This window comes from Microtus pennsylvanicus, chromosome 2 (assembly GCF_037038515.1).
Source record: "Microtus pennsylvanicus isolate mMicPen1 chromosome 2, mMicPen1.hap1, whole genome shotgun sequence".
Lineage (NCBI taxonomy): Eukaryota > Metazoa > Chordata > Mammalia > Rodentia > Cricetidae > Microtus > Microtus pennsylvanicus.
The window spans coordinates 149,453,134-149,481,068 of NC_134580.1; the positions used below are offsets into that span (position 1 = coordinate 149,453,134).

The window sequence follows — 27,935 nt, forward strand, 5'->3', positions numbered from 1 at the left end:
TATATGCAGCCACAAGATGCATACATCCGGGTCTATATGCCCTTAGTCCAGTCAATACTCCACTTTAGATTACATCTTTCTTCTTTGTCTCCTCTCTAGGTGTGGAGGAAGAAATGACCACTGATGGGTCTCGGCTTGTGCTGAGACGCCATCTTATTCAGAGTCCTGGCTGGCTTGGAACTCAGTTTTCAGACCAGGTCTGGAACTCACAGCAATGTTTGTGCCCCAGCCTCCTGGGTGCTGGGACGATAGATGTGAGCCACCAGGTCCAGCTGGCAGAGAGATCTCGACTTAACCCTTCAAAGAGCTTTCCTCTTGAGTACCAGTCCTTTTTCCTGTGAGCGTGGGGGTTTTCTTACAAGCCCCTTGTCTTCAGAAGTTGAGCAAAGATGTTTCTGGCAGGGAAAGTTTGCATTGGCCTGTCTCAAACTGTGTGCTGGGGACAAGTTCTACCACAAAAGCCAAAGTCTGTGGGTTTTTCCTTTTTCTTTTCAGTTGTTGTTCCATCCTCGTTTAAGAGAAGGCCCTTTGCTTCTTTTTCTTTTTTTTTCCTTCCTCCATTTTAAAGATCTTGAGGGGAAGTTAGGAGCATAACAAAACTCTCGTGTAGAAAATGTCCTCGAACCTGCAATTACTGGAGCTTGGCCGCCCTGTTCGGAACCCACAGGCTTGTTTCTCTCTAATGTGCTTTTTAAAGGTTATTATTCCCATCCGGCCACTGCGGCTCTCTCCCTGGAGTTTAGGGGAGGCTGGTTTGGGCTCTTCACCCTGACAGAATCTTCAGAGTAATAGACTGTGTTTACCAGTCTCCCCTAGTGGTTAGGGGGCCACTGGGAGGAAAATGGATAGCCTTGGATTCTCCAATAATGGCCAGAACAGAACTGGTTTTTGAGATCAGATGTACTAATCATTTTTCAAATGGACTTTTTGAAGGTTGTTTTTCATGCTGGGCTTAAACACACAGATGCACATCCACCACAGAGAAAGGGCGTGAGGACTATGTTGGCCATACACTGCTTCATCTTGACTTTTCCCTGGCAACAAGGTGCCTTGAGTTTTTCAATGCCCTCTCCAAAAGCTGTTTTCTTCTGAGGCCCATCAAGAATTCTCCCACTTAAAGGGTTTTGTTAAGCGCCCACTTCAATAAAGGCATATTTATTGATAATTACTGCTCATTCCAAGTTAACTGGCCATAGCAAACCCCAGGGCAGCAGTCTCTTAATGATACAGAGCTTTGGGCAAGGGTGAGTACAGTGGTTGGCTCTCCTACTCAGTCCTCAAACAAATTGCTTTTTGACCCATGTCCCCGCCCTCCATCCTGAGATAGGTAGTTACATTAAGCAAATAAAAATACCAGACACCAGTTAAAGTTGAATTCTAGATGTTAAATTTTAATTCTAAATGGACAACAGGCATGTATATGTCTCTTTAGTTTTTGTTTTAGATTTAATTGTTTCATATGTGAGAGTGTTTTGCCTGCATGTGTGTATGTACCACATTCATGCCTGATGTCCATGGAGGTCAGGAGAGACCATTGGTTTACCTGGAGGTGGAGCTAAAGATGGTAGTGAGCTACCACATGGGTGCTGGCAATCAAGTTCATTTCCTCAGCCAAAGCAGCTAGTGCTGTTAACCACAGGGCCAACTCTCCACCCTGGCATGTATATTTTTAAGCATAAATATGTCCCAAATATTGCATAACGTGTATGTGTGTTCACAATGAATTGTTATACGCCTGGGGTTCATATGGACCAGACACCCATACTTTCTTGGCAACTCTCCCCTATAACATCGCCCATGCTCTGGCCAAGCTCTCCCTGTGGGGCGTTTCAAATCTGATTTCTCTTCTCGGTCCAGATCAGTTGGAGACTTCTCGCTCATGTCTGCCCAGGCTGCCTGGGGTTCTTCTTCCAGCAAGGCTGATTTCTAGGCTGTTATTCCTATACTTAGCTGATTACCTCTTAGGAGACAGGAAACTGCTTCCCACCTGCCGGGCATCCTGCCCCCCTGGGGTCTCTGAAATCAGTGCTTTTGATTTGTCTGTCTTTTCTGTCCACCTGGTTGTCTGGGCTCTGATGAGCTTATCGCCTGCTCGGGATGAGTCCACCTCAGCTGGGCACTGTGGCTGGCCGAGGGCTGGAAGATGTCCGCCCTGAGAAGTCACATCCCTCTTCTCCCTTTCTGAAAAAGCTAGCACGCAGAAGGGGAAGGGTTAATGGCCTGTGCTCTTTGAAATGGATGAGGAGGACATCAAAGGTAGGACTGAGGGTTGAGAAAGACTCAGGGCAATCAGGAACTCTGATCACACAGGAAGGGTGTATCTCAGCAGGAGAACCTACTCCACGCTTTATTATCCACCTCACGCTATTTCATCTCCTCGTATCCTCTCCACCTTGTATTTATTAGAGCTTGCGGATGGGTTTCTTTCCCGGATGGAACTTCTGTCATAATGAAGTATGCTTGAAAGTCCTTTGCAGCACACATAGGACTGGAGGGTGCCCTTGTGAGAAATCACTTAGCCCTGTTTTCCTCTGGAAGGGGCAAGGAGCTGGGGTAGCCTAGGCTAACCTTCTTGAAGTGATAAGCAGGCATGGAGGGGGAGAGTCGTTTTTACTACTCTTCCCCAGAAGGCCTTGGGGTGTCCCCCCCACTGTCCGCTCCTTACCTCACTTTCCCAACTGCCTCCTGGCCCATTCTGATGTTCATTAGGGGCCCAAGAGAGGAAGCTCAATGCAGCCCACTTCCGTGTTTCCCACCCTCATTCCTTGACGGCCACTCATGAATTTTCTCATTATACTTCTGTCAGCATCCGTGCTGACCGTGTGAACGGCTTTGTTTCCAGACCATTGTGCTAGTTTATGAACCCCTGAGCTGCGTATGCCTTTTCTGGGTTGAATTTATGACTTCCGTGTTTTACAAACCAGGATGAGTCCCTCTGTAAAATCTCAGCAGCCACGTCTGACTTTCAAGTCTCCTTTTTCTGCCTCTACGGGGTCCAAGTCTGTCAGTGTTCTCTGTGGGTGTGGTCAGAAGGCCTTTGACTCCCATCAGGGGACAGTTGGAGGAGGGTCGCCTTGTATACGTGACTGTCACTGTGGGTGTGGTCAGAAGGCCTTTGACTCCCATCAGGGGACAGTTGGAGGAGGGTCGCCTTGTATCCATGACTGTCACATCCTAGTAGACAGGTATGTGTGGGAGCAGGCGAGCCATGGTGCCTCAGCTCTGCCCAAGACCATCCCAGGAGAGGAGCCTGGGAGCAGCCTAAAGTTTCTGTCCATTGCCTTCTCTTTCTCTAGGAAGGCCTGAGTATTTTTTGTTCTTTTTTTTTTTAACCATAGGCCTTCAGTTTCTCTATATAGACTCCAAGATTCACCTTCTAACACGTACCAGCCCCAAGGAATAGTCAGGGCACCTGTGTAGTTTATGCTCCTCCCCCAAGGGAAAGGCCCCTTCCACATTCTTTCCTGCAAGCCTTTCCAGTCACAGAACAAACTCCACTGGTGAGTGTTGGAGTAAAATCTTTTGGGAAAGACCAGGCTTTTTTTTTTATCACATTTTTTCATTTGCACGCGGGAACTGGGGGAGCTTCTCATACCACAGTGTGAATGTGTGGAGGTCAGAGGTGTGTGGTGAGAGCGGGTTCGCTCCTACTGCTCAGGATCCAGGGACTGAATGCGAGTTATCCAGCTTGGTGGCCAGTTCCTTCACCAGATGAGCCTTTCTGCTTTCCTGACTTGATGTTTGCTACTTGCTTTTTATACACCACTGTGTATGCTTCTAGGTGGTTCTTGGATGCCAGCTGCTACTCTTTAAAGAGAGGGAAAGGAAAGCTCCAGCAATCTGTTGATGATTTTGCTTGTTAGGTGTCGTACGTGTGTGTGTGTGTGTGTGTGTGTGTGTGTGCGCGTGCGCGCACGCGCATGTGCGTGCAGGTCAGAGGTAGGTCAATCCAGGGTGTTATCCCTCAGTTGCTTTTTATTCCCCCGCCCCTGTCTCAACTTTCTTTTTTTGAGACAGAGTCTCCCTTTGTAGCCCAGGTTGTTCTGAAACTCACTCTGTAGACCAGGCTGGCCTCGAACTCAGAGATCCATCTGCCTCTGCCTCCTGAGTGCTAGAGTTAAAAGCACGGCCCACAATTGCCTGGCTCACTTTGATTTTTGAGACAGGGTGTCTCCTTGACCTGGAGCTGGCCAGTGAGCCCCAAAGACCAGACCTGCCTGTTCCCGCCTCCCTAGTTCTGGGATTACAAGCAGATACTGCCATATCAAGTTTGTCACTTCTCTTCTCTTCCCTTCTCTTCTCTTCTCTTCTCTTCTCTTCTCTTCTCTTCTCTTCTCTTCTCTTCTCCTTCCTTCCTTTCTTTTTTTCTTTTTAATATGGGGGTCGTTTTGTTTGTGGGGTCAGCACCTTATCAAGCAGGCTGTCTCGCAGTGTGGTGGAAGTTTCTTTCTGAGGCTGTACTGTACTGTGCTGTACTGTGCTGTTGCTCCTCTCTCAGAATTCTGCAATGCATCTCTCTGGCCACCTGTGTTTCTGTAGCTTGTGAGCTACTGAGGCTTTGGATTGCAAGTGCAGTTTTACCCAGACTGATTGCTTTAGCGTGAGCTTACCAAGTGCTCCACCTCCACTTTCCTGTCACAAAAGAGGGAATTTCTAAAGCCCGTGTGAGTTTGTAAAGTGACTTTGTAGGATTCTCCAGGAGTCAGGGCCCGTCTGTCCCATTATTGTGAGCATCGCCTGGGCTTTTAAGTCTTGGGGCCTACCTCCGAGTTCGAGACCACGTGATCCACTTCTGATCCAGCTCAGCTGACTCTTGAGTTTTCATTCTCCACTTTGGTCTGAAAGAACTCGTGACTGCCCCCTTTATTTTGTAAAGGGGATCCATAGAAACCAGCCCATGCCTCTGCTGAGAAAACAGTACTCCAGTGGGTTGCTGCGTAGCCGGATTGCAAGCTGGAGCCAGGCTGAAAACACTCCAGCAGCCCCTTTGTCCACCCGGTTCTCGAGCGAGTTTCGGCAGGAACATTTCTCCTTTCTTAAGTAGGGTTTGGTCAACTTTTATTCTTCTCCCTTTTTCTCAGTTCCCTTGCTCTGAAGGGGATTTCAGGCCTCCACCCTTCCACTAATACTGTTTAGAAGTTTCTGGGTGCGCCATAGTGGGGAAGAGCCACCAAGCTCTACACTCAGAATGAGTCAGAACAACGGCTCTCCCACCCTCTGTGCTGTTCTGAAATTTGGGATTGATCAAAGACCATGATTCTCTCTGAACATTTATCTTTCCACAGAGACTGCACCTAATTTTGTCTCTCCCTAAGGTGATTGGAAAACCAAAATTGATGGGGCCAGCTCCCAGATCTTCTTTTTTGTTTCTGCTCTTCCTTTGACGTAAGCCTGTCCCCCCTCCCCAACCCACACCCTCAGGATTAATGGGGAACCGAGGGAAGCTTTTTCTCCCTGGCTAGGCTATTATCATTGAAATGGATCAATTTCTCCTTTTTAAGGATGCAAGGAAAAATGAGCGCTCCCAAATAATTCAGTTATGTTTTGAGAAATGGGCCTGCCTTTCGCAGGCTCATTCGATTGCAAGAAGCATTAAAAATGATTCAGATTGAGTGTGTGTGAGGTGTGTGTATGTGTGTGTGTGCACGCATGTGTGTCTGTACACAAACGTGTATGTGGGCATAGGAACATGGAGTTGAGAGGTCAGGCTCAGGTGTCATTTCTCAGTAGCTGTCCACCTTGTGTTTTGAGACAGGATATCTCCCTGGGACCTGGGACTCAACCACTAGACTAGACCGCCAAGTCACTGATGTCCACCTCCCCAGCGCCGAGATTACAGGTGCACAGGGCCGCACACAGTGCAGGGAATTGCAATTCAGGTTGTCACGCTTGCAGAGCAGTGCCTTCCTCCTGAGCTACCCCTTCAGCCTGGAGATCACTGGAGTTTGGCTCTGGCAATCCAGATCTCAAAGAGTATTTCAATAATGGCATTTCTACTTCCTCCTCTTCCTGCTGCTCCTCTGATCATCCTCTCTATCACCTCCTCCTCCATCACCTCCTCCTCCTCCTCCGCCTCCTCCTCCTCCTCCTCCTCCTTCTCCTCCTCCTCCTCCTCCTCCTTCTCCTCCTCTTCCTTCTTCTTCTTCTTGTATTTTTAGGGGTAGGCTATGATTTGGGCAAGAGCTTTAACTTGAGAGCTGATTGTGAACATGACTGTACATACATTGATATGTATTTCAGAAACAGGAAAAAATAACCTTCAAAAGAGAAATGTTAAATTAATTGGCTAAATTAAATGTTAAATAACAAGGAACTGAGCCCTACTAAGAAAGGCAGTCTCTGCAGTAAAATGCATGATTATTTCAGAGACCAACTTTCCAAACCTCACATGATAGAAGAGGGAATGCTGGGATACAGAGTGAGAATTTGGAAACTGCTTTTCTCTTCCTCTGACCCCATCTCTCTGGGGAGCTGGAGCTGAGGTTCCATGGCCATGGTGTCCCTTCTAGAGTGGTTTTGGGAGGTGACATTTCTGTGATTCCGTAGGCTGTCTATCTCTGACACCTGAACCATATGATGAGCTCTTATGGCTGGATTTGCAGCCCATCTCATTGTGACATTTGCCATGCAGGAAAAGAATTTTAATTAGGTTTAATTCTTTCTCTTTAGTCACGCGAACACTACATCAACTGCAGAATTTCATTCCTTCAATTATTAGCAATGAACCTGTATTTAACTCCAGGCCAGGGCAGAGAGAGAGAAGTCTCCTGTTCTTACTCCTTGTCTGCATGTACTTCATGGAATTGTCACATAGCCAACTGAAGTTCTTAACTGAGTGCACACGCAAGTGCACACACACAAACATATGAACACACTTGTGCATGCACACACAAACACATACACAAACATACAAACACCTGCACACAGACACACAGACATGGATGCATTCACACAACATCATTCATGTACACACACACACACACACACACACACACACACACACACACACACACACACCTTATGTAGTTGCTTTTCTGCTCTGACTGGGGCATTCAGAGGTGAAAACGTTTACCTATTATGCATACGAGGCAGAAGAACCAAGTGTTCCGTGTGTGTCTGTTACAACCTGTGTGTACCGTGGAGAGAGGGGGTTGTACACAGAGGCCTGTACACTGTCATGCCCCATCCCAGGATGTTTTCTCTGGCAGAATCAAGATGGCAGCCTGAACTACAGGGCTCCCTCACCCACGGACTCCCTCCTCTTCTCTGATGAGAGCTAATGGGTCTGCAACATTATTTTTCCTGTCAGAATTAATAGGAGATATTCTTTCCCAAAGCCAGTATTTCAGCACTATTGCTTGCAGAGTTGCTGAAGCAGGATAACCCCTCCTTCTGCAGGCTGTAAATCTTCAGGAACGATGAAGCAACGGCTTAAACACATCAATTATCTTCCTGAGCCTGAACTTTTCTCTCTCCCATTTCATTTAGAGTTAAGAAAGTTTGAAATTAGTGACCCATAAAGTAGATTCTCTTGAATTAATTTTGACACTAAAGAATTCAAATAACATTAGCAGTCCTCCCCCCGCCCCCGCTTCATTTGGTTTCCTTTCTTCTCCATAATTTGTCCTTTCGTTATTTTGGAGGATTCTCTTCTTGTCTGGGCATGGTTAAAGTTTTGACTTAGCAGAAGATTTTAAGTATACTTCCCCACTCTGATATGGTGATTTTTTTTGGTTGAGTGAGGGAAGGATAATAAGTAAGTTTCCTCAGATGGATTAACTGTCATCAAAGAAGAGAAAAAAAATAAGAGAGAGAATCAAAAAATGGTTTGAAAGAGGCAAGGCTGAAAAAAGTCAGTAAGAAAAAATCATGGATTTGGTTAGAGATGAAACAAAAACACTTATTTTCTCTTTTTTTCATGAGCCTGTCAACTGTGCTAGAGAACCCATGCCTTAGTTACTGACCTGTGAAGGTCTAGCTCACTCTCAGCCGTTCTGACCTGTGAGGTCTAGCTCACTCTCAGCAGCCCGTTCTGACCTGTGAGGTCTAGCTCACTCTCAGCAGCCCGTTCTGACCTGTGAGGTCTAGCTCACTCTCAGCAGCCCGTTCTGACCTGTGAGGTCTAGCTCACTCTTAGCCCGTTCTGACCTGTGAAGGTCTAGCTCACTCTCAGCCGTTCTGACCTGTGAGGTCTAGCTCACTCTCAGCAGCCCGTTCTGACCTGTGAGGGTCTAGCTCACTCTCAGCAGCCCGTTCTGACCTGTGAGGGTCTAGCTCACTCCCAGCAACCCCTTCTGGCCCTCTGACAATGACAGTGCTCACTGACTTTTAAGTGCATCTGAACACATGTGGGCTTCTGCTGGGAGGGAGCCTCATGGTTTCCAGTTCCAATTTTAGAGGCAACATCATAATTTACCTTTTAGTTTTTCTTTACAATAAAAAGAAACAGCAAAGAGCAAAGGAAAATGCACCACCTCCTGGCCTCACTCACACTACAGACACACATGCACATACACACACAGACATATATACACAGACACACACTCTGACACACATATACAGAGACACAGACACACACAAACACACTCATGCATATACACACACAGAGACACATACACATATACAGAGACACAAACGGACACACACAGATACAAAGAGACACACTCATGCATACACACACAGATACACACATATACACAAATAGACAGACAGACAGACAGACAGACAAACACACACAAGCACACATGAAGAAGGCGGTGCTTCATTTTCGTTAGCTTAGGTAGGAAGCCCACTGTGCCATTCCCTGGACAGGAGACTGTGGCCCATACAGATGGAAACAGTGAGCTGATGCTTACTTCTCCCGTCTTCCTGACTGCGTGATGAGATGCTTCAAGCACGGCTCCCTGCGCTGCTCTCCATGATGGGCTGTGCCTGGAACAGGAGCCAGACTGAAGCCTTTCTCCTGTCAGTAGCTTTTGTCAGAACTTTTAGTCCCAACAACTAAAGCAACTAAGATGAGCAGCAGCCAGCAGCTCTTCCCTTCTTCCTACATCTTATGCAAACTTCTCTCTGTCCACATAGTATATAGCATATGTTATTTATACAGTGGCAGGAAAGTCTTTCCGGGAGGGGCCCTGTCATTTAGTTACCCAACCTTTACTCTGCTGATTGCTGTTTCTGATTTCGGTTCCTACTGTCTCCGCGCCTTTTCTTCTAACCAGCCTTATCACTCCAAGAACCATTTTGTCTCTTGGATGCTGTTGTCAATATTATCTCACTTTTGGAGGCTACCAAATTACTTTCCCAACACAATTTTCACAGTCTGGCAACTATTTTTTAGATATCTTTGCTCTTTTCTTTCCTTCCTTCCTTCCTTCCTTCTTTCCTTCCTTCCTTCCTTCCTTCCTTCCTTCCTTCCTTCCTTCCTTCCTTCCTTTCTTTCTTTCTTTCTTTCTTTCTTTCTTTCTTTCTTTCTTTCTTTCTTTCTTTCTTTCTTTCGATAACACTTCCTATAGCCCAAGCTGGTCCCAAACTCACCATATAGCTGAACATGACACTACCACACTACCCTTCTGATCATCTTCCCTCTAACTCATAAGTCCCAGAAGCCCACCATGCCTGGCTACATAATACTTTTGCAAAGGGAAATCCAAGGCTAAGTTTGCCCTCATGGTCCTTGTACTTGATTGTCTAAAATACTAAAGGGGAGGAAGCTGGGTCACAGTGCTGAACTCTAATGACCAAATTCAGGCCACGGAGATGTTTTGGGTAAACACAGCTGATGTTTAGAAAATAGCGATGATAAAAGGCACACAAAATACCAATTTCTAGTTTTATCCTTGCATTCTCTGGGCAAATATGAGAGAGAGCCTCTGTCCTCCCCTGTCTCTCTCTGCTGGATCCGAGCGAGGGTCAGGTTCCAGGAGTTTGCTCATGATGTCCCTGCATCCAGGTAGCCTCTCTGAACGTGCTGTCTGTCGGGTCTTTTCCAGTAAGGACACCTTGGGAGCAGCCCACACTCTTCAGACCTCTCTGCTTGAGCACCAGCGTTTCACACAGACCACCTGGACTATGCAGGTGTTTTCCTCAGGAAAACCCATGACAAAGCCTCCAGCAATGGCACCTGGGCAGTTTGTTTCATTCACTGGCAAGGTTGAATTCGATTCCACAACCAGCTTTTTAAAAATTGTTTTTATTGAGCTATACCTATTTCTCTGCTCCCCTCCATTCCTCTCTCTTCCCCTTCTACCCTCTCCTGTGATTCCAATGCTCCCAATTTACTCAGGAGATCTGGTCTTTTTCACCCTCTTATGTAGATCCATGTATGCCTCTCTTAGGGTCCTCTTTGCTGTCTAAATTGTCTGGGGTTGTGGACTGTAGGTTTTTTCTTTGATTTATGTCTAAAAGTCTCTTATGGGTTAATACATATTCTATTTGTCTTTCTGGGTCTGTGTTACCTCACTCAATAGGTTGTTTTCTAGATCCATCCATTTGCATGCAAATTTCAAGATGCCATTATTTTTTTCTGCTGCATGGTACTCCATTGTGTAAATGTACCACATTTTCTTTATCCACTCTTTGGTTGAGGGGCATCTGGGTTGTTTCCAGGTTCTGGCTATTACAAATAATGCCACAATTAACATAGTTGAGCATATGTCCTTTTGGTATGATTGAGCATTCTTTGGGTATATATCCAAAAGTGGTATTACTGGGTCTTGTGGTAGGTTGTTTCCTAATTTTCTGAGAAATCTCCATACTGATTTCCAAAACAGTCGTACAAGTTTGCACTCCCACCAGCAATGGAGGAGCCTTCCCCTTACCCCACATCCTCTCCAGCATAAGTTGTCATCAGTGTTTCTGATCTTGTCCATTCTGACTAGTGTAAGTGGACTCTCAGAGTTGTTTTGATTTGCATTGCTCTGATGGCTAAGGAAGTTGAACATTTCCTTAAGTGTCTTTCAGCCCTTTGAGATTTGTTTGCTGAGAGTTCTCTATTTAGGTTTGTACCCCATTTTTTATTGGATTATTTGTTCTTTTAATGTCAAGTTTCTTGAGTTCTTTATATATTTTGGAGATCAGCCTTCTGTTTGATGTGGGGTTGGTGAAGATCTTTTCCCATTCTGTAGGCTGTTGTTTTGTCTTGTTAACCATGCCCTTTACTTTGCGAAGCTTCTCAGTTTCAGGAGGTCCCATTTATTGATTGTTGCTCTCAGTGTCTGTGCTGCTGGGGTTATATTTAGAAAGTGGTCTCCTGTGCCAATGCGTTCAAGCATACTTCCCACTTTCTCTTCTATGAGGTTCAGCGTGGTTGGCTTTATGTTGAGGTCTTTGATCCATTTGGACTTGAGTTTTGTGCTTGGAGACAGATCTATTTTCATTTTTCTACATGTTGATGTCCAGTTATGCCAGCATCATTTGTTGAATATGCTCTCTTTTTTGTATTTTTTGCTTCTTTGTCAAAAATCAGTTGTCTGTAGGTGTGTGGATCAATATCCGGGTCTTCTATTCAGTTCCATTGGTCCTCCTGTCTGTTTCTATGCCAATACCAGGATGTTTTCATTCCTGTAGCTCTGTAGTAGAGTTTGAAGCCAGGGATTATGATTTTTCCAGAAGTTCCTTTATTGTACAGGATTGTTTTGGCTATACTGGGGTTTTTTCCCCCTATGAAGTTGAGTACTGTTCTTTCGAGGTCTGTGAAGAATTCTGCTGGGATTTTGATGGGCATTGCCTTGAATCTGAAGATTGCTTTTGGTAAAATTGCCATTTTTACTATGTTAATTCTACCTATCCAAGAGCATGGGAAATCTTTCCATTTTCTGATGTCTTCTTCAATTTCTTTCTTCAAGGTTTTAAAGTTCTTGTCATACAGATCTTTCACTTGTTTGGTTAGAGCCACCTCAAATTATTTTATGTTATTTGTGGCTATTGTGAAAGGCGATGTTTCTCTGATTTCTTTCTCAGCTCGTTTATCATCTGTATAAAGGAGGATTACTGATTTTTTTTTAGTTAATCTTGTATCTTGCTACATTACTGAAGGTGTTTATGAATTGTAGAAGTTCCCTGGTAGAATTTTGGGTGTCATTTATTTTATACTATCACATTGTCAGCAAACAGTGAGAGTTGGACTTCTTTTCTGATTCGTATCCTCTTCATCTCCTTCTGTTGTCTTACTTCTCTAGCTAGGATCTCAAGTTCTATATTGAATAGATATGGAGAGAGTGGACAACCTTGCCTAGTTCCTGATTTCAGTGGGGTTGCTTTGAGTTTCTCTCCATTTAGTTTGATTTTGGATGTTGGCTTGCTGTATATTGCTTTTATTATGTTTAGATATATTCCTTGTATCCCTGTACTCTCCAAGACTTTTATCATGAGAGGCTTTTTCAGCATCTAATAAAATGGTCATGTAGTTTGTTTGTTTCAGTTGGCTTATATGGTGGATTATGTTGGAGATTTTTGTATGAAAATAAATCTTTTTTGTTTTGTTCTTCGAGACAGGGTTTCTCTATATGATAGCCCTGATTGTCCTAGAACTAGCTCTGTAGACCAAGCTGGCCTCGAACTCATGGAGATCTGCCTGCCTCTCCCTCCCGAGTGCTGGGATTAAAGATGTGCACCACCACAGTCTGGCTCACAACCAGCTTTCAAAACAGTTCAGACCAGTTCCACTCACAGAATTGAAACAAGCGGAGAGGATCATGTGATGCAGACATGCTGAGTCACCCTGGGAACGAGACTTGTGGATGATGACAGTAACAGGTGGTCTAAAGTAAAAGTTTTCTAATAATACACATAGCAAGGCTACAATTTCTTAAATACTATACACACATGGCTGCATATGATCCCGGTTAAAAAAAAAAAAACCTAGGCCCTGCCTTGGTTGGCTGCTGTGCCCATCTTGGGTATTTCAGCTGCTCCCGGCCTCTGGGCTGGCCTTGGGGTTCTGTCCTCAGAAGGGGTTTCTGGGGGTATGGAAGACCCTCTCTGACTGGCTCTCCCATGTCTCTTCTAATGCCCTCCCTGCACTTTTTTAAAAATTATTATTATTAGGATTAATGGAGGAGTTTTAATTCTTTCTCTACAGCTCTTAGTTAAATCACAGTTCTCTGAAATTGCTGAGACAAAGTAATTTCTGCCCGTTCGTGGGTGTGTAAATCTTAAGGAGTGATGACCCTCTGCTGCAGGTGTGTTGATTGCATCCTGGGAAGAGATCCACACAGAATCTTCACTTGGCAACAAGAGGCTTTAAAACCCAGAGTGTGCAAAGTACCAGTCTTGGTTCACCTCGGCATTTAACACCTGCAATCTCTCTAATCACCAGCCATTATGATTTCAGAATCCCATCTCCACTCTGTATTGAAGGGTTCACTTTTACAGAATGGACATGTTAAAAACAATTTAAAAAAAAAGAGTCCAGGCAGATTTTAAGTACCATTTTTGTCCTAAACATAGCCAAGGTACAGGATGTCCACGAGGGGAGTCAAGCCTGATTGCCTTTCATCAGAGAAGGCGAGGTGATGAGAACCACTGGGAAAGTGACCCTGAAAGAAAAGGCTCCTGATGGCTCTGAGGAGAACTTTCCAAAGATTGCATTAGAGCAGAAATACCAGAGGCTCCCCTTGCTAAGCAGGCTTTTCTGGCCCTCTTTTGGGTCCCTCCTGCTGGTAGAGCTGGAGGCTGATGCTGTTTCTGCCAGCTCTCCAACCGCCCACAGGCTTCTAGGCTTCCCATCCCTTCCTGGCTGCCGTCAGCATCCAACATCGCCCATCTTCTCTGGCTGAGAAGACCCGAAGGCCTTGGCCACCACTTTGCACCATACTGTGTCCTAAAGAGACTACAGGAACAGTAAGACATCAGTAACACATGAAGGTAGCCACTCAAACAACACACCAGGGACTCCAAGAAAATGGTAGGATAGTTACATGGCTGGATACTCAGATTTATTAGTGACACAGCCCCAGGGACAGGCACTGCCTGGATGGCTTCAAGTCTTTTCTTTTTTGTTGTTGTTGTTTTTTGTTTGTTTGTTTGTTTGTTTTTAGAAACGGTGTTTCTCCGTAGCTTTGGAGCCTGTCCTGGAACTAGCTCTTGTAGATCAGATTGGCCTCAAACTCACAGAGACCCGCCTGCCTCTGCCTCCCGAGTGCTGGGATTAAAGGTGTGCGCCATCCGGCAGTGGTGGTTTCAGGTCCTCCTGTGGACAGACGTGAGGTTGGGACACCACCTTACTGTCTGAGCATCTACTTGCTGCATCTTTCACGGTGTTGATAACCCCTGCTTGGTGACATTTTTGTGTGTGTGAGGATGGCATTTGTCATCCAACCTAAAGACCTGAGTTCAATCCGAGGACCCACAAGGTGGAAGGAGCGAACTGACCCCCTCCACGTGTGCGCTGTGGCACATGTGCCCCCTGACAATAATAAAAACATGTGGAGAACAAAACGAATCTCTGTCCCCTACTAGACTGTAATTTCCATGAGTGTATCCACCTCCCTTGCTGCTCTTGGAGCAGTTTGGACCACACTCAATGTTCGGTCAATACTGCAGTTCAACAGGAAGAGTTCAAAAATATAGACTTACAATGGATTCAATAAAATCTTGAATAAATGATCAAATAACTATTCCCAGTACGATTAGTTTTAAAGATCTGCCCAGCTCTCTTTTAACTCATTGCTTGTTTTAATTGCCAGCACATTGTGTGTTCCTTAATGCAGAGACACTTTTGAACAATTTAATCTCAAATCAATTACGAGTTCCAGAGCCAAACCCACCTTCCTGTTTATAATCTCCGCTCGCTTAGAGGGCAGCAGGCTGATACTGGGGGCTGGCATTCCTACCTCAGATTTCCGAGTCTGTGGACTCCACAGGAATGGAATTTGGGGAGCTATTGGGACAAACCAAAAGAAATCATTCAAATTACGCACATTTTGAGATAATGATATTTGAGTAATACATTTATTAGCATTTTAATAAGGCCTGGAAATGTGACAGCCCAGAGCAGATTTGACATCACAGAGGCCCATAATCCCACTGTCGGGTTTGACATGTTGTCTCTGCCTGCGTTTTCTTTTTAATTATTTTACAGTTTCTCATACATAGCCCTTTCAAGAGGGCTAAATTCGCAGTTGCTGTAACTGCTTAAGCAGTCTCTTCCTCCTGACATGCCATGGCAATTATTTCTGAGAGAAATTATTAAGAGTGTGGCCTTTAATCAGGGGAAGATCACGCAGCAGAGAGCCTGGGTGAGAGAATTCTCTAATAAGATTCCTGTAATTGAGTGTGGGCAGCCGGGCCCTGAAGATACATGGAGACGGTAGAATCTGTGATTCTGAAGAAGGGGGTGACTCGGAGTGTGTGGAGATGGAGCCTAAACAGATGGCATTTTGCACTTTAAGGTCTGACCAGAGCCCGGCTTGCTTTTTGAAAGGGGCCATTCATTTCAAAGCAAGTTAGTGTCCTGCTTCAATAATCCAAATTAGTTTAACACACTTCAGTGACATTTTTTGGACATTTTTCACAATTATTAGAGATAATTCACTTTTCTCTGTAGACTGTAGGGTTGAAAGCAAATTAAATCAATAGATTTTCTTCCTTTGCTCTCTCGAATGAGCCAGAAGCTACTGGTCAAATGTGCCCACGACCTTTCTGCTCAAGCTTAAAGACCCAAACAACCTGTTGGAAAGATGTTTGGCCAATCTGATTATTTTCCCTATACTAATTAGTTTTATTTCTTCATTAAATTGAATGAATTGCCTGGTCATTTTGTCACCGTGGGGATGAAGCGCGATCCACTTAGAGTGGCTGTCCTTGGCAACCATGGAGCCATAGACACAGCTATTGTGACAGCTTCCTGAGGAGGAAAGAAGCAGGTCCTGAGACAAACCCTCTTTCTCCACCCTTTCATCGCCCTGGCTGGGACATGGAATCTGGGCCTCCCAGGAGGCCCTAGAAACCTGGGAACTGGCTTCTTATCTCGGATGCTTTTCTCCCTCCAAGCCAATCTTCAGGTGGCATCAACATGTATCTTTGAAAAAAACAAATGTCAATCTGTAATTGGTGGTTTCTCTCCTGCCTGCCAGTTCCCAAATAAACACTCAGCTGCTTAATATTAATTACAAATGTTTCAGCTTGTTGCTCAGACTTATTATTAACTAGCTCTTACCTCTTAAATTAACCCATTTCTATTAATCTCTGTATTGCCACATGGTTGTGGTGTAACCTCACATCTTGGTTCTCTGCTGGCTGCTGGCATCTCCCTGACTCTGCCTTCTTTTCCCCTGTACTTTGCTTGGATTTCCCATAAGTCTCTATTCTACCTGGCTACAGACCAGACTAGTTTCTTTATTAAGCAATTGATAATAGACCATATTCACAGTATACAGAAGACCATCCCACATCATCAATCCACACGGAAAACATTGGCTTTCCCCAAGAAGACACTTGTTCTCTGAGATAAAAATACCTGTTGACAGCCCTGCCTTTGCTTCACTCCCCCTTGCTTACACCCTCCTCCCACACTGGTGTCATTGGCCCAGCTGAAGTCTTAGTCCCTAGGTTCCTTCCTAGCTGCTGTTTTTCCTTCCTCTAGAGTATCCTTTGCATGTGGACAATGCAATCACTCTCAACATCATTTATCATCTCTCTCTAGTATTTCCCCACCTTTGTGGCCAGTTTCTCCCTTACCTTCTGTGTCTTGTTCTGTCTACAACAGTTCCTAATTGCCACTCTCTGCCATATTCCTACCCTTTGCCTTGTTGCTTCACGAGCCCTGCTGATGGAGGAAGGTCATTGGTTAATTATAATAAAGAAACTGCTTGGCCCTCATAGGTTAAAACATAGGTGGGAGGAGTAAACAGAACAGAATGCTGGGAGGAAGAGGAAGTGAGCTCAGAGGCCATGTTCCCCTTTCCTGGGTAGACACCATGAAGCAAGCTGCCAGGTCAGACATGCTGAATCTTTCCTGGTAAGACTGATGCTACACAGATTATTAGAGATGGGTTGATCGGGATATGAGAATTAGCCTGTAAGGGCTAGAGTTAATGGGCCAAGCAGTGTTTAAAAGAATACAATTTGTGTGTTGTTCTTTCGGGGCATAAGATAGCCAAGCAGCCAGGAGCCGGGAGCTGGGTGGCAAAAAGCGGCCCGCAGCTCCTACAACACCCTGCACTATCTCAAACTCTTTTCCATGTCTCTCCCCCGTCCTATATCTCTGTCCCCATTAGCACAGGATCCTGTGAGGACCAGATTCATCTCTGTCGTGTTGTCTCTGAGTTCTCAGGAAGTGCAGCGCCTGTTTTGCTGAAGACCAGGGCCACCCTTGCTGACCAGAGGAGGAGCGCCAGCAGCTGGTGCCTTCGTCATTGACAGCTCTGTCACATGGGTGCTTGCTGAGGCCGTACTGAAGGGAAACCCACCACTTTCTAAACCTTTGTCTTTCTCTGTTCTTTACCAGCGCTGGTTCGCTCAGGATGAGTGTACACAGTAATCCTAGAAACTGATGGTGGAGAGAGATGAGCTTTATCAACTCCAAGGGGCAGCATATTTTTGCAGACTTTGTTCACTTTTAGAAGCCCAGGAAGATTTAGGCATCTAATTGGTTTGTGATATCCATGCCCATAGGTGACGGTTTGGGGAGGCGATATCATGTGTGACCAGAGGATATCAGGTGCCATTGACTGGGTTTATTTTCAGATAGAGATTCCCCTTGGTCTAGGGCTTACTCACTGGGCTAGGCTAGCCAACCAGCAAGACCCAGGGACCCTCCTGCCTCTGCTTCCCTGGTGCAGGGATTCTAAAAGTGCCTAACATTGCACCCAGCATTGGTTGTAGGCCCCTAACTTGACAATGTGGCCAGATGACCCTATAATAGTAAGGCCTATAATAGAAAACCACTGGTGAAGACCAGCAAATTGTTTATTAATATCATTATCAATATTATCATTATCATTTCTTTTTGTCTTTTCCCTCCTTCATTCTTTCTTCCCTCTTTCAATTTTCTTGTCCTTTCCTCCTTCCTACCTTCTTCCTCTTCCCCCTCCCTCCTCTTCTTCTCTCCTCCTCTCCATTCCTTATTCCCTCTCTCCCGCCATCACTTCCTTCCATTTTTTTTTTAATGGGAAAGAGAACCCACAACATTTACTACAAGCTTGAGGCGTGAGCTTTAGCTTGTCCAGAGAGAAATCAAATGTAAGACGGTTTGGGAGTCTGGGGTGATTTTAATGTATCTGCAGAAAGGCACACAGGGGACATGGCACTGACTCTGAGGCAAACGTCTTTGCTTATATAAGGCAATGCAGTTTCAGTTTCTACCAGCTCAGTGGTGACTTAGAACACCACCTACACAGGGCGTGGAGTCAGGGCTGTGCACATGAAGGTCAAGAGCATGGAGCGAGGCAAGTGTGCTTCGTCCTAGCTGGGAAGAATAGCTGCTCTCTCCTGGCCTTGAAGGAGGTCTTAGGTCAGCCTGTAAGCATAGCAACAGGAGAGAGAGAGATGAAGCTCTAGGGCTCCAAAATGAAAAAGGATGGCTGGGTGGGCAGCCGGGGTTGCTAGCTTTCCTAACAAGTAGAAAGGTTTGCAAACTCTGGGCTTGTATAACTTTAATCAAAATAAAAGCAGATTTGACAGTGTGCCCAGTGTATCTTCTAGGGATTCAGGCATTCTAGAAAGTTTTTTTTTCTTTTATCAGCTCATTTCATAATGCAGTCTGCCTTTTTGGGAAGGATCACCCTGTGGTTCTTTTGGCCTGATTCTGGAGTCCTGCGAGGAAATGGAGGAGAGAGTAAGGGGGACAAGGGGGAACAGGTGTGAGAGGCTATTCTGTCTCTTCCCTTCCCACATGTTGACATCAGCCACAGCAAATGACAGCATCCCAGGTGCCCACCTCTCCCCCTGCTGCCTGGCACTCTGGTGGTGGCCAAGTCATCACCAAGGTGTTCTAATCCATGGTCTAGCAAGTTCTCTACTCTTGCCACCTGATTCCAGAACCAGGTTACTCAAGAAGCCCAGATGGAGGATAGTGCTATGATTAGAGTGGACACCACGCCGAAGTCTGTGTACAATGTATATGTACAATTATGTGATGAGAGTGGACACCGTGCCCAACTCTGTGTACAATGTATATGTACAACTATGTGATGAGAGTGGACACCACGCCCAACTCTGTGTACAATGTATATGTACAATTATGTGATGAGAGTGGACACCGTGCCCAACTCTGTGTACAATGTATATGTACAATGTATGTGATGAGAGTGGACACCGTGCCCAACTCTGTGTACAATGTATATGTACAATTATGTGATGAGAGTGGACACCGTGCCCAACTCTGTGTACAATGTATATGTACAATTATGTGATGAGAGTGGACACCGTGCCCAACTCTGTGTACAATGTATGTGATGAGAGTGGACACCGTGCCCAACTCTGTGTACAATGTATATGTACAACTATGTGATGAGAGTGGACACCGTGCCCAAATCTCTGTACAATGTATATGTACAATTATGTGATGAGAGTGGACACCGTGCCCAACTCTGTGTACAATGTATATGTACAATGTATGTGATGAGAGTGGACACCATGCCCAACTCTGTGTACAATGTATATGTACAATGTATGTGATGAGAGTGGACACCGCACTGAACTCTGTGTACAATGTATATGTACAATTATGTGATGAGAGTGGACACCGTGCCCAACTCTGTGTACAATGTATATGTACAATTATGTGATGAGAGTGGACACCGTGCCCAACTCTGTGTACAATGTATATGTACAATTATGTGATGAGAGTGGACACCGTGCCCAACTCTGTGTACAATGTATGTGATGAGAGTGGACACCGTGCCCAACTCTGTGTACAATGTATATGTACAATTATGTGATGAGAGTGGACACTGTGCCCAACTCTGTGTACAATGTATATGTACAATGTATGTGATGAGAGTGGACACCGTGCCCAACTCTGTGTACAATGTATATGTACAATGTATGTGATGAGAGTGGACACCGTGCCCAACTCTGTGTACAATGTATATGGTTGTGGAGTCATCACCTTGGTGTCTTGGCATTACTGTTTCCTTCCTTGGAGGATGTGAAGACGATGCATATTTGTCCAAGTGTGAGCTGGAGGTGATCAGAGTCCTGGACACACTGTGTGAACGGAGGCTCACTGTAGAGACTTGGACCACCTCCTCATCGTTCTTGGTCCACTTCATGATTGTATTTATAAAACACGCTCCCTCTTGCAGGTCTGCATCTGCAAGGAGAGCCATCGTGTGCCAGCCCAAACCTGCCTGTTGGTCGTGGGAGCAAAGAGAAGGAAGGTGACTGCCAACAATCTTCAGAACCCATCTCCCCTGGCACAAAAACCATCTTGGAAAGAGACAGTTTGACTCTAAAGGTAGGAACCACCATTCTGAGGCACCAGTGCCTACCCATCATCTCGACTTATGCCTTTATTTCCATATCATTGTCTATGTGGTAAAATTACCTGATCTCCTTCTACAAACCTAAAACCAGACTAAAAAAAAATTTCCCAAACATTCTACACTGAAAAATTAGCTACCTTTGGAGCTGGGGAGATGGTCCAATAAATAAAACATTTGCCATTCAAGTGTGAGGACCCGAGTTCAAATCCCCAGCACCCACCTCAAGGCTGGATACACATCTTGAGGGTCTAACCTCAGCACTCCTACAGGGAGATGGGAGGTGGAGACAGGAAAACCCCTAAAAGTTCTGGTGCCAGCCAGCAGCATAGGCAGTGGGAAACAACAAAGAAAGCCTGTTGTGAGCCAGGTAGACAGTTGACCTACACCCGGGGCTATGTCACAATGCGACTGGTCGGCTTTGGTTGTGAAACTGTTGGCAGGTTTTCTTGAAAACCCCAAGTCTGCGTGGTTAGTTCCCCCAGAAGAAAGATGCTTAGCATATGTTCGGTGTTACTGCAATGCGAAAGCACCCTAGGTGGACCAGGAGACAGGAAGTGTGGGACCAGCTGGGTAATGGGGTTGTTTGGCTTTACACAGAAACTGCTTTTGTATCAGTCAGGAGCTTGGCTGAGGTTAATGGGCTGATCAGTTATTAATGGAAGCTTATTGAGGACATCCTATTGAGGTTCACGCTCAGGGAGGCGTCGTCGGGACCTCAAGACCTTTCTTTCATGGCACACCACGTTTCAGATCACAGTTTTCTTTGTGCCAATTAACCTTCCCCCTTTGCTCTTTGTCGTAGGATGTTTCTCCATCTGCTGGTGAGCGTAATGACTGTTCTCAGGAGAAGGATCATGCCAATGGGTCAGGACAATCTCTGCCATCCAATGTGTGCTTGACAATGTTTCAGGAAGATCCCCTGCCCCAGGGCAAGGGTTCTGATGTGGGACCCCCAGGGACTCCGCTGCCACCTTCCCAGGATCAAGTCTCCTTAGTTGCCAGCCTGTGTATCTCCCCAGATGATTCAAAGCCGCCTCCATCCCTTAGATCGAAAGGAACATTTCCCCACCGTGACATTGCTACCTCTGTGGCAGCCATCTGTGTTCCTACGGGGACACGAACAGGACACAGAACACTGGGGGATCCCAGTGTGGAGTCTCATATGGAGGAGACACTGGCCCAAAGCTCTCCAGATAGAAGAGCCATTCCAGAAAGCATAGCACAGGCACTCCTGCCTAGGAGACCTTCACCTAGCCCAATATCACCTGGAAGAACACGTTTAGAAATGCTGCCATCAGGTCCAGGTTCGACTAGTTCACACCAGGAGGAAGTGAGACCCCAGGCAGATTTTCCCTCCTGGACCCAGTATGGGCACAGGGAAGTGAGCGTCCCATGTGCAGCTTTAGGAAGTGAGAGTAGCACATGTCACATGGAAGAATTCATTACCCCCAAGAGTGTCATGGCTCCTTCTGACCAAGGACAACCCTCAGAGGTCTCTGAAGCCCCCTTGAAGTCCATCCGGAAAAGGAGTTTGGAAGGAATGAGAAAACAGACTCGGGTGGAGTTGAGCGATACCAGCAGTGATGATGAAGACAGACTGGTTATAGAGGTATGATGTGCTTCAGGAGAAAGATGGTGGCCATGGCCAAGGACTGGGGATGCTCAGAGATAACATCACCACTCACACAACATCCATAGGCTATGAAAGCCGTCTGAGGGTCCTTCAAGCCAGCTCTAACCAACACAATGCCCAGAACCAGCCATACCTTTCTTCAGTGTCTCTCAGACAGACTTTGGACTCTTCCACACTGAGCTGGAAGAGCCAAGATGGCCAGAATTACCATCTCAAGAGGCTCAGCATCCACAGCTCCAACATGACACAGTGATCCTCGCCTGCCTCATGCAGTCAAAGGACACTAACTGGAAGAGCCATATGTGACATCGTTCCTGATCAGGGAGACCCACAGGGTCAAGCCCCTGACATCTCCATCACTAAGTGAAGAGTGGCAAACATACTTGGGGTCACTGGGATGGCTTGAGGAAAAAGGATGGGGTACGGACTGGGCACCAAGATGGTTCTGTGAACTTCGGAGACTAAGTCCAGATGCATTCAAAACTGGTCAGGGCTAGCCAGCCATCCCAGTGGACAATGTAAATACGTCATAATGCCTAAGGCCCTTTTAAGTGTTGCACAAATGGTCAGTACCTGTTTCTGTTCCAGTAACACGAGCACCTATGGCCCTTGTACATGTGCCTTTCCTGTTAGACCCCCCCCCCCCAGTGCCAAAAAAGCCTTGTGTTTTTGTTTTTTCTTTTTTTAGATCTTGCAAAGGAACATTGCATTAAGTCAGTAAAATAGTCACTGCAATGAGTCATTTTTTTAAAAGGGGGAAAATTCACTTATTTCCCTCTGATTATTTTCGTCATATTGGGCTCTGAGCAATTTCAATTAGAGGGCTACATTTTAGCAATCTGTACAGATTGAACTGATGCCTGTTCCTCATGATGGAGTCTTTTAGGCTTCCTCTAGAAGCTTCCAGGACATAAAACTAATTGGAGTTCTGATGCTGTTTTACATCTTGGGTAATTTTATTTGGGGGACTTGGTGTTATTTTGCTGTCAAATTAAATCAGCCTTTGCGTTGGGCATTTCAGAACAGCATGGATAAATCCCCCAGTATTTCAAACCGGTGCACCCCTGTGCAGAGGCAAATAGGCCTGCGTCAGCCAGCCCTCTATGCAGGCCCCAGGTTCCCAGACTTCCTCTTCGTCCCCTTAAGTGCAAGGGGGAAACTTGAAGAAGTTTACACTGTTCATTCCTCTACAATTTTCTACTTGCCTTGGTTTGATTTTGTACAGTTTGTGATTTCTGGCTGAATGTTCGGCTTAACTCTAAGGTAATGATGCTCACGTGACATCTTGTACTCCCCGGCAAGGCAGCCATGAGAAGCATCTCAACACGTGTGAACCTAGTTTCCTAAGTCCTTACTGTGAGGAAGATTGATCCACTTTCGAGTATTCCCATGTCACCTTCCCAGCGTGGCTGTTATTCATTGAGAACTTCAACGCCACAGCAAAAGCAACTTCCTCTTAGTAGGTCCTTCTGTCTATGGTCATCACATACATGTTTAGATAGCTCAGGGATGGCAAACCCAGCCAACAGGAGTTGAAAAGAACTAGACGTCACCTCTGTATGCTTCTTAAAGCAAATGAGAATGGCACAGTGGTCTCTGCCCTTTGGATGGCCTGTGCCAGAGAAGGGCAGCTGAGGAAGAGCTCTAGGGGAGGCACAGTCCTGACCCGGTCTTTGGCTGGGAGACCTTGGGGATGGCTGTCTCTGTGCATGACAGTGAGACCTGGTCAGAGGAGCTCACTTGTGTCTATAGGGCTGAACCCTGGTGGGATTAGCTAATTGAGAGACCATGGCTCCCTTTATAGCTGTGTCTTCATGGGCTGGAGCTGTCCCCATGGAAGCCATTGCTCCAGAGCCGTCATTTTGGGGAACTGATTCACAGATATTGTTAGGCTACTACTGCTGTGTAGTATATGAACTGAGGGAAGGGTCCTCTAATTACTCCTACACTGGAATTCCTGATTTAGGGGAGCATGAGGCTCTTAATCTCAACATCATGGGTTCGTGCCCCACATTGGGCACCATTTTACACGAGGAGGCTGCATTTAGTTTCCTGGCTGGCCAGACCCAAATAATCACACAGAAACTACATTAATTACAACACTGATCTATTAGCTCAGGTTTCTTATTAACTAACTCTTACATCTTAAATTAACCCATTTCTACTAATCTGTGTGCTGCTGGTATAAGGCTATGGCTTGCTAGTAAGGGTTTGGTGTCTGTCATCTTTGGCAGCTCCATGACATTTTCCTGACTCCACCTACTCTCTCTATCTCTTCCAGTCTGGATATATTTTGCCTTGCCATAGGTCAAAGCGGCTTTATTCATTAGTCAATAAAAGCAACACATATACAGAATGAGATCCCACATCATTGGAGTATCATCACCTACCTTAAAAATCAGAATTTATAAAAACAATGAACATAAAACTGAGTGGAAGAGAACATGTATGTAGGTGGAACATGTATGTAGGTGGAACTGGCTCCTTTGTCTCAGGAGGTACAGGGCAAAGGAAGAAAATTACCTTTCAGGTCAGTGGTTCTCAACTTGGGGAGTTAAGACCCCTTTGGGGAGGTCAAATGACCCCTTCAATGTGTTATCTAAGACCATCAGAAAACACAGATTTTATATTATGATTCATAACAGTAGCAAAATTACAGTTATGAGTTAGCCACAAAAATGATTTTATGGTTGGGGCTCACCATAACATGAGGGACTGTATTAAAGGATACACTGCCAGGAAGGCAGGGAGCTGCTGTTCTAGACCCTGATTTCCAGGTGACTGCTGAAACCTAAGAGTGTCACCAGGCCCATCTTATATATATACGTAAGCATAGCCCTAAAAAGCACACGATGCCACATGTCACAGTGGGAGCACAGTCTCTTCCGAGTCACCATAGCCAGCTGCCACCCCCTAGGCTGTATCCAAGCATTGATTCCATCTCTTTAAAGCCCTGTGTCTATGACAGAGACAGGCAGCTTGCCAGACCCTGCTCCACCTGGTCATTTAGTGAATGTCAGTCTTGCCAGGGGCCCTTTACTTTAAACCAACGTGAATTTGTGAACCTTGTATTTCCATAGATTTATTTTTATCAGACATTTATTTTGAAAAACCTTGGGAGGAGCTAGCTACTGAAAAATATCCTAAAGTAAGATATTGTTTCATTTGGTTTTAATGGGGAGTCCTTTATATAATATAAATTATATGTATATATATATATAATATAACATATGGTCACTGGTTTTTATAAGTCTAACTTTCTTAAGGCAAAATACAATGATAAGAAAATTATAAGAAAACATTTACCCAAAGAACCCCAAACTCAGCTTGAGTTGTTAAACGTCTAGTATTTCCAGTTGGTTCTTGCTGCCGTTTGACAATACCCCAAGTACACATCTCATGGCGGTTCAGGCAAAGCCCATCTATGTTCAGTGCTGAGGATGCAGCTCAGTGGTAGAGCGCTTGCCTGCAAGCATGAAGCCCTGTGTTCAATGCCCAGCTCCACACATAAAAATGTTTCACAGCAAGGCCAGTGCATTCTTTGCCAGCACCGCTACTCTGTGGACCCTCATGTAGGAGGCTGAAGCAATGGGAGCTTCAACTCCCTGCATAAATATCACCCAGGGTTACCTGCAGGGACTGTGAGAAAGACGGCTTCCGGTTCCTTGCTACGCAAATGCCGTTGCTCATGGTTTCTGCCACTGGTCATTGACTGTCCCCCTTAACTTCTGTGCCTGGCCACATTTTGAGATGCATGGAGGGACAAGGCATCTCTCTCCACTTGGCCAACACTTAAAGATTTGTGAGTTTGGGTGGCCAGCCTCATCCTCCTTGTTGTAAGGTGCCATAGGAATCGCTCTTTCCTCCTGTTAAGTCTAAACTTGGCATTTTAGAGGAAATGAAGGCCCAAGACCCAAGGCTTACACCTCACAGTAACCAGGACAGCCTGTGGTGTTGGGAGAGGGAGAGAAACAGAGAAAGAGGGGAGGGAGATGGAGGGAAAAAGACAGAGAGGGACCACAGAGAAGGGGATGGAAAAGGGGGGCAGAGAGGTGGGGGAGAGAGAGGGGAATGAAAGAGAGAGAGAGACAGAGACAGAGAGACAGAGAGGCACAGGGGAAGGGGGAAAGAGAGAGAGAGAGAGTCTTCTGGATTCTAATAGAAGCACAGCCAACAACTTGGTGGGTAACTCAGAGCCAACTGGAACTTCCCTTTCCTGAGTGCTGCCCTCTAAAGCTGGATTCGAAGGACGCCAGCTTTGCCATAGTGCCGGTGACCGTTGTCCTCCGCGGGGATGACAAACGGTTCCCAGTCTCATGCCGAAATGTGTTTCCTCGAGCTCACATCCATCACTTACAATGATAGCATCATTCATTTCTTCCCCCAGCACGGAGATTTGCATTTTGCACAAAATCTGCCTGGTACAGCAGATTTTTATAGTTACAGGAACGTGCGGCTGTTAGCTCCCTTGATGTCATTTAATAGGCGAAGGGGGAACATGGTTCACCTGGCTCTGGGCAGTCGCAGCCCTACAATTGCAGCAAGAGAAGCCCGTGTGTTTTTCTCTACTCCAGTCGTTGGTCCCCGGTTAAAGAAGCACCACCTTCTGAAACACTACACTTGTCTGTCTCTTTCGAAACTCACTAAATATAGATGTCTGAACCCTGAACACCCTTGAGTGCGGATCTCAACCCTTGTGCCGTGTTCTCCATACCTTACATTGATGTGGTGATATGCATAGTTTGTTCTGAAGGGGTACGCAGACGTGTGAGCAAATTGCATCACCCTGGGGAGAAGGAGCCTGGGAAAGAGTCAGTCCTGGCCACTGGGAGCACTAAAGACTGACTCACCAGCTTACAGAGGCAGACAGTGGGGCTCACGGCTCTACCCCCTTGTTCGTGATGGGGAAGCGCTTGGCTTCTTGGTTGATGAATGTTCCCCCTTCTTTATATGGTTAAATTATTTTGTTTTGATAAAAATAAAACTGAAAAATGAAAATGTCTTGTGTGATTTATTAATTTTCACCCAAACCACCCACCATAAACAATAATTTCCTGTAAGGCTTAACTTCGGATTGTTCCCAACTCATTAACCAGACACTCTGTCTGCCATATTGGAATTCCATTCCAGTTAACGAAAGGGTGAGATAATAGCAAATTACCCTATTTTCTTGTGCTGTTACTCACCCCCCTGTGCCCCATTTGTCATACGACTTGCCTTAATTTATAGTTTTTAACTTAGAAATGCTTTGAAAAAATTCTTAAGTGTAGCTAAACTTTGAAACCACACGAGAGTACTATCCACAGTACAATAATCGAAAACTTTCCCCCATGGAATTGATGCTTCTTGGAAGCTTCGTGTTACTCATCCACAAAGAAAACACTTGCACATCAGAGCCAGACCTCTTGATGGAGATGGCGTATGTGCTCATCATGCAAGAATGCTTTACAGCCCAGCGCGACATCGTTCCTGCGTACACACAGCTTCGTGAGGTCAGTGGGTCTGCTGCTTTGGAAGAAACAGTGTGAGTGGGCCTTGGAACACATGGACTAATCGGTGGCTCTTATCTGCTTCTTTCCTACTTCCTCAAACTCCGGTTGCAAGAAATTAGTCCACTGATTTTCAAATTCCAGCCACTTGAAAACCATCTCAATGTTTTTTGCTCATACGTTTTAATATAGCACTCATGGGTATATTATTTTCTTAATCTTTTTACTTAAAACAATCCCTGCAATACAGGAGATATTATCGCTCTAAGCAACAATATCTGTGAAACATCTCGTTTCGTATAATAGTTAGGTATCTGTTCTACTATACATTCAAACACAAAATCATTAAAATCTTTCATCCATGTGCCACTTAAACAGCATCTT

General features: G+C 45.5%; 1 protein-coding gene across 3 annotated transcripts in view; it reads left to right on the top strand.

Annotated features, from left to right (window-relative positions):
* The window catches only part of Znf831 (zinc finger protein 831), a 117,980-nt gene extending 90,935 nt beyond the window's left edge, over nt 1–27,045 (top strand). For all 3 annotated transcript variants that reach the window (XM_075963268.1, XM_075963266.1, XM_075963267.1), the window contains 2 exons: nt 20,250–20,401; nt 21,232–27,045. In XM_075963268.1, the coding sequence (XP_075819383.1) occupies nt 20,250–20,401; nt 21,232–22,044 (965 nt within the window). In that variant the 3' untranslated portion in view covers nt 22,045–27,045. The remainder of the gene's footprint in view (nt 1–20,249; nt 20,402–21,231) is intronic.
* The last annotated feature ends 890 nt before the right edge of the window (nt 27,046–27,935 follow it).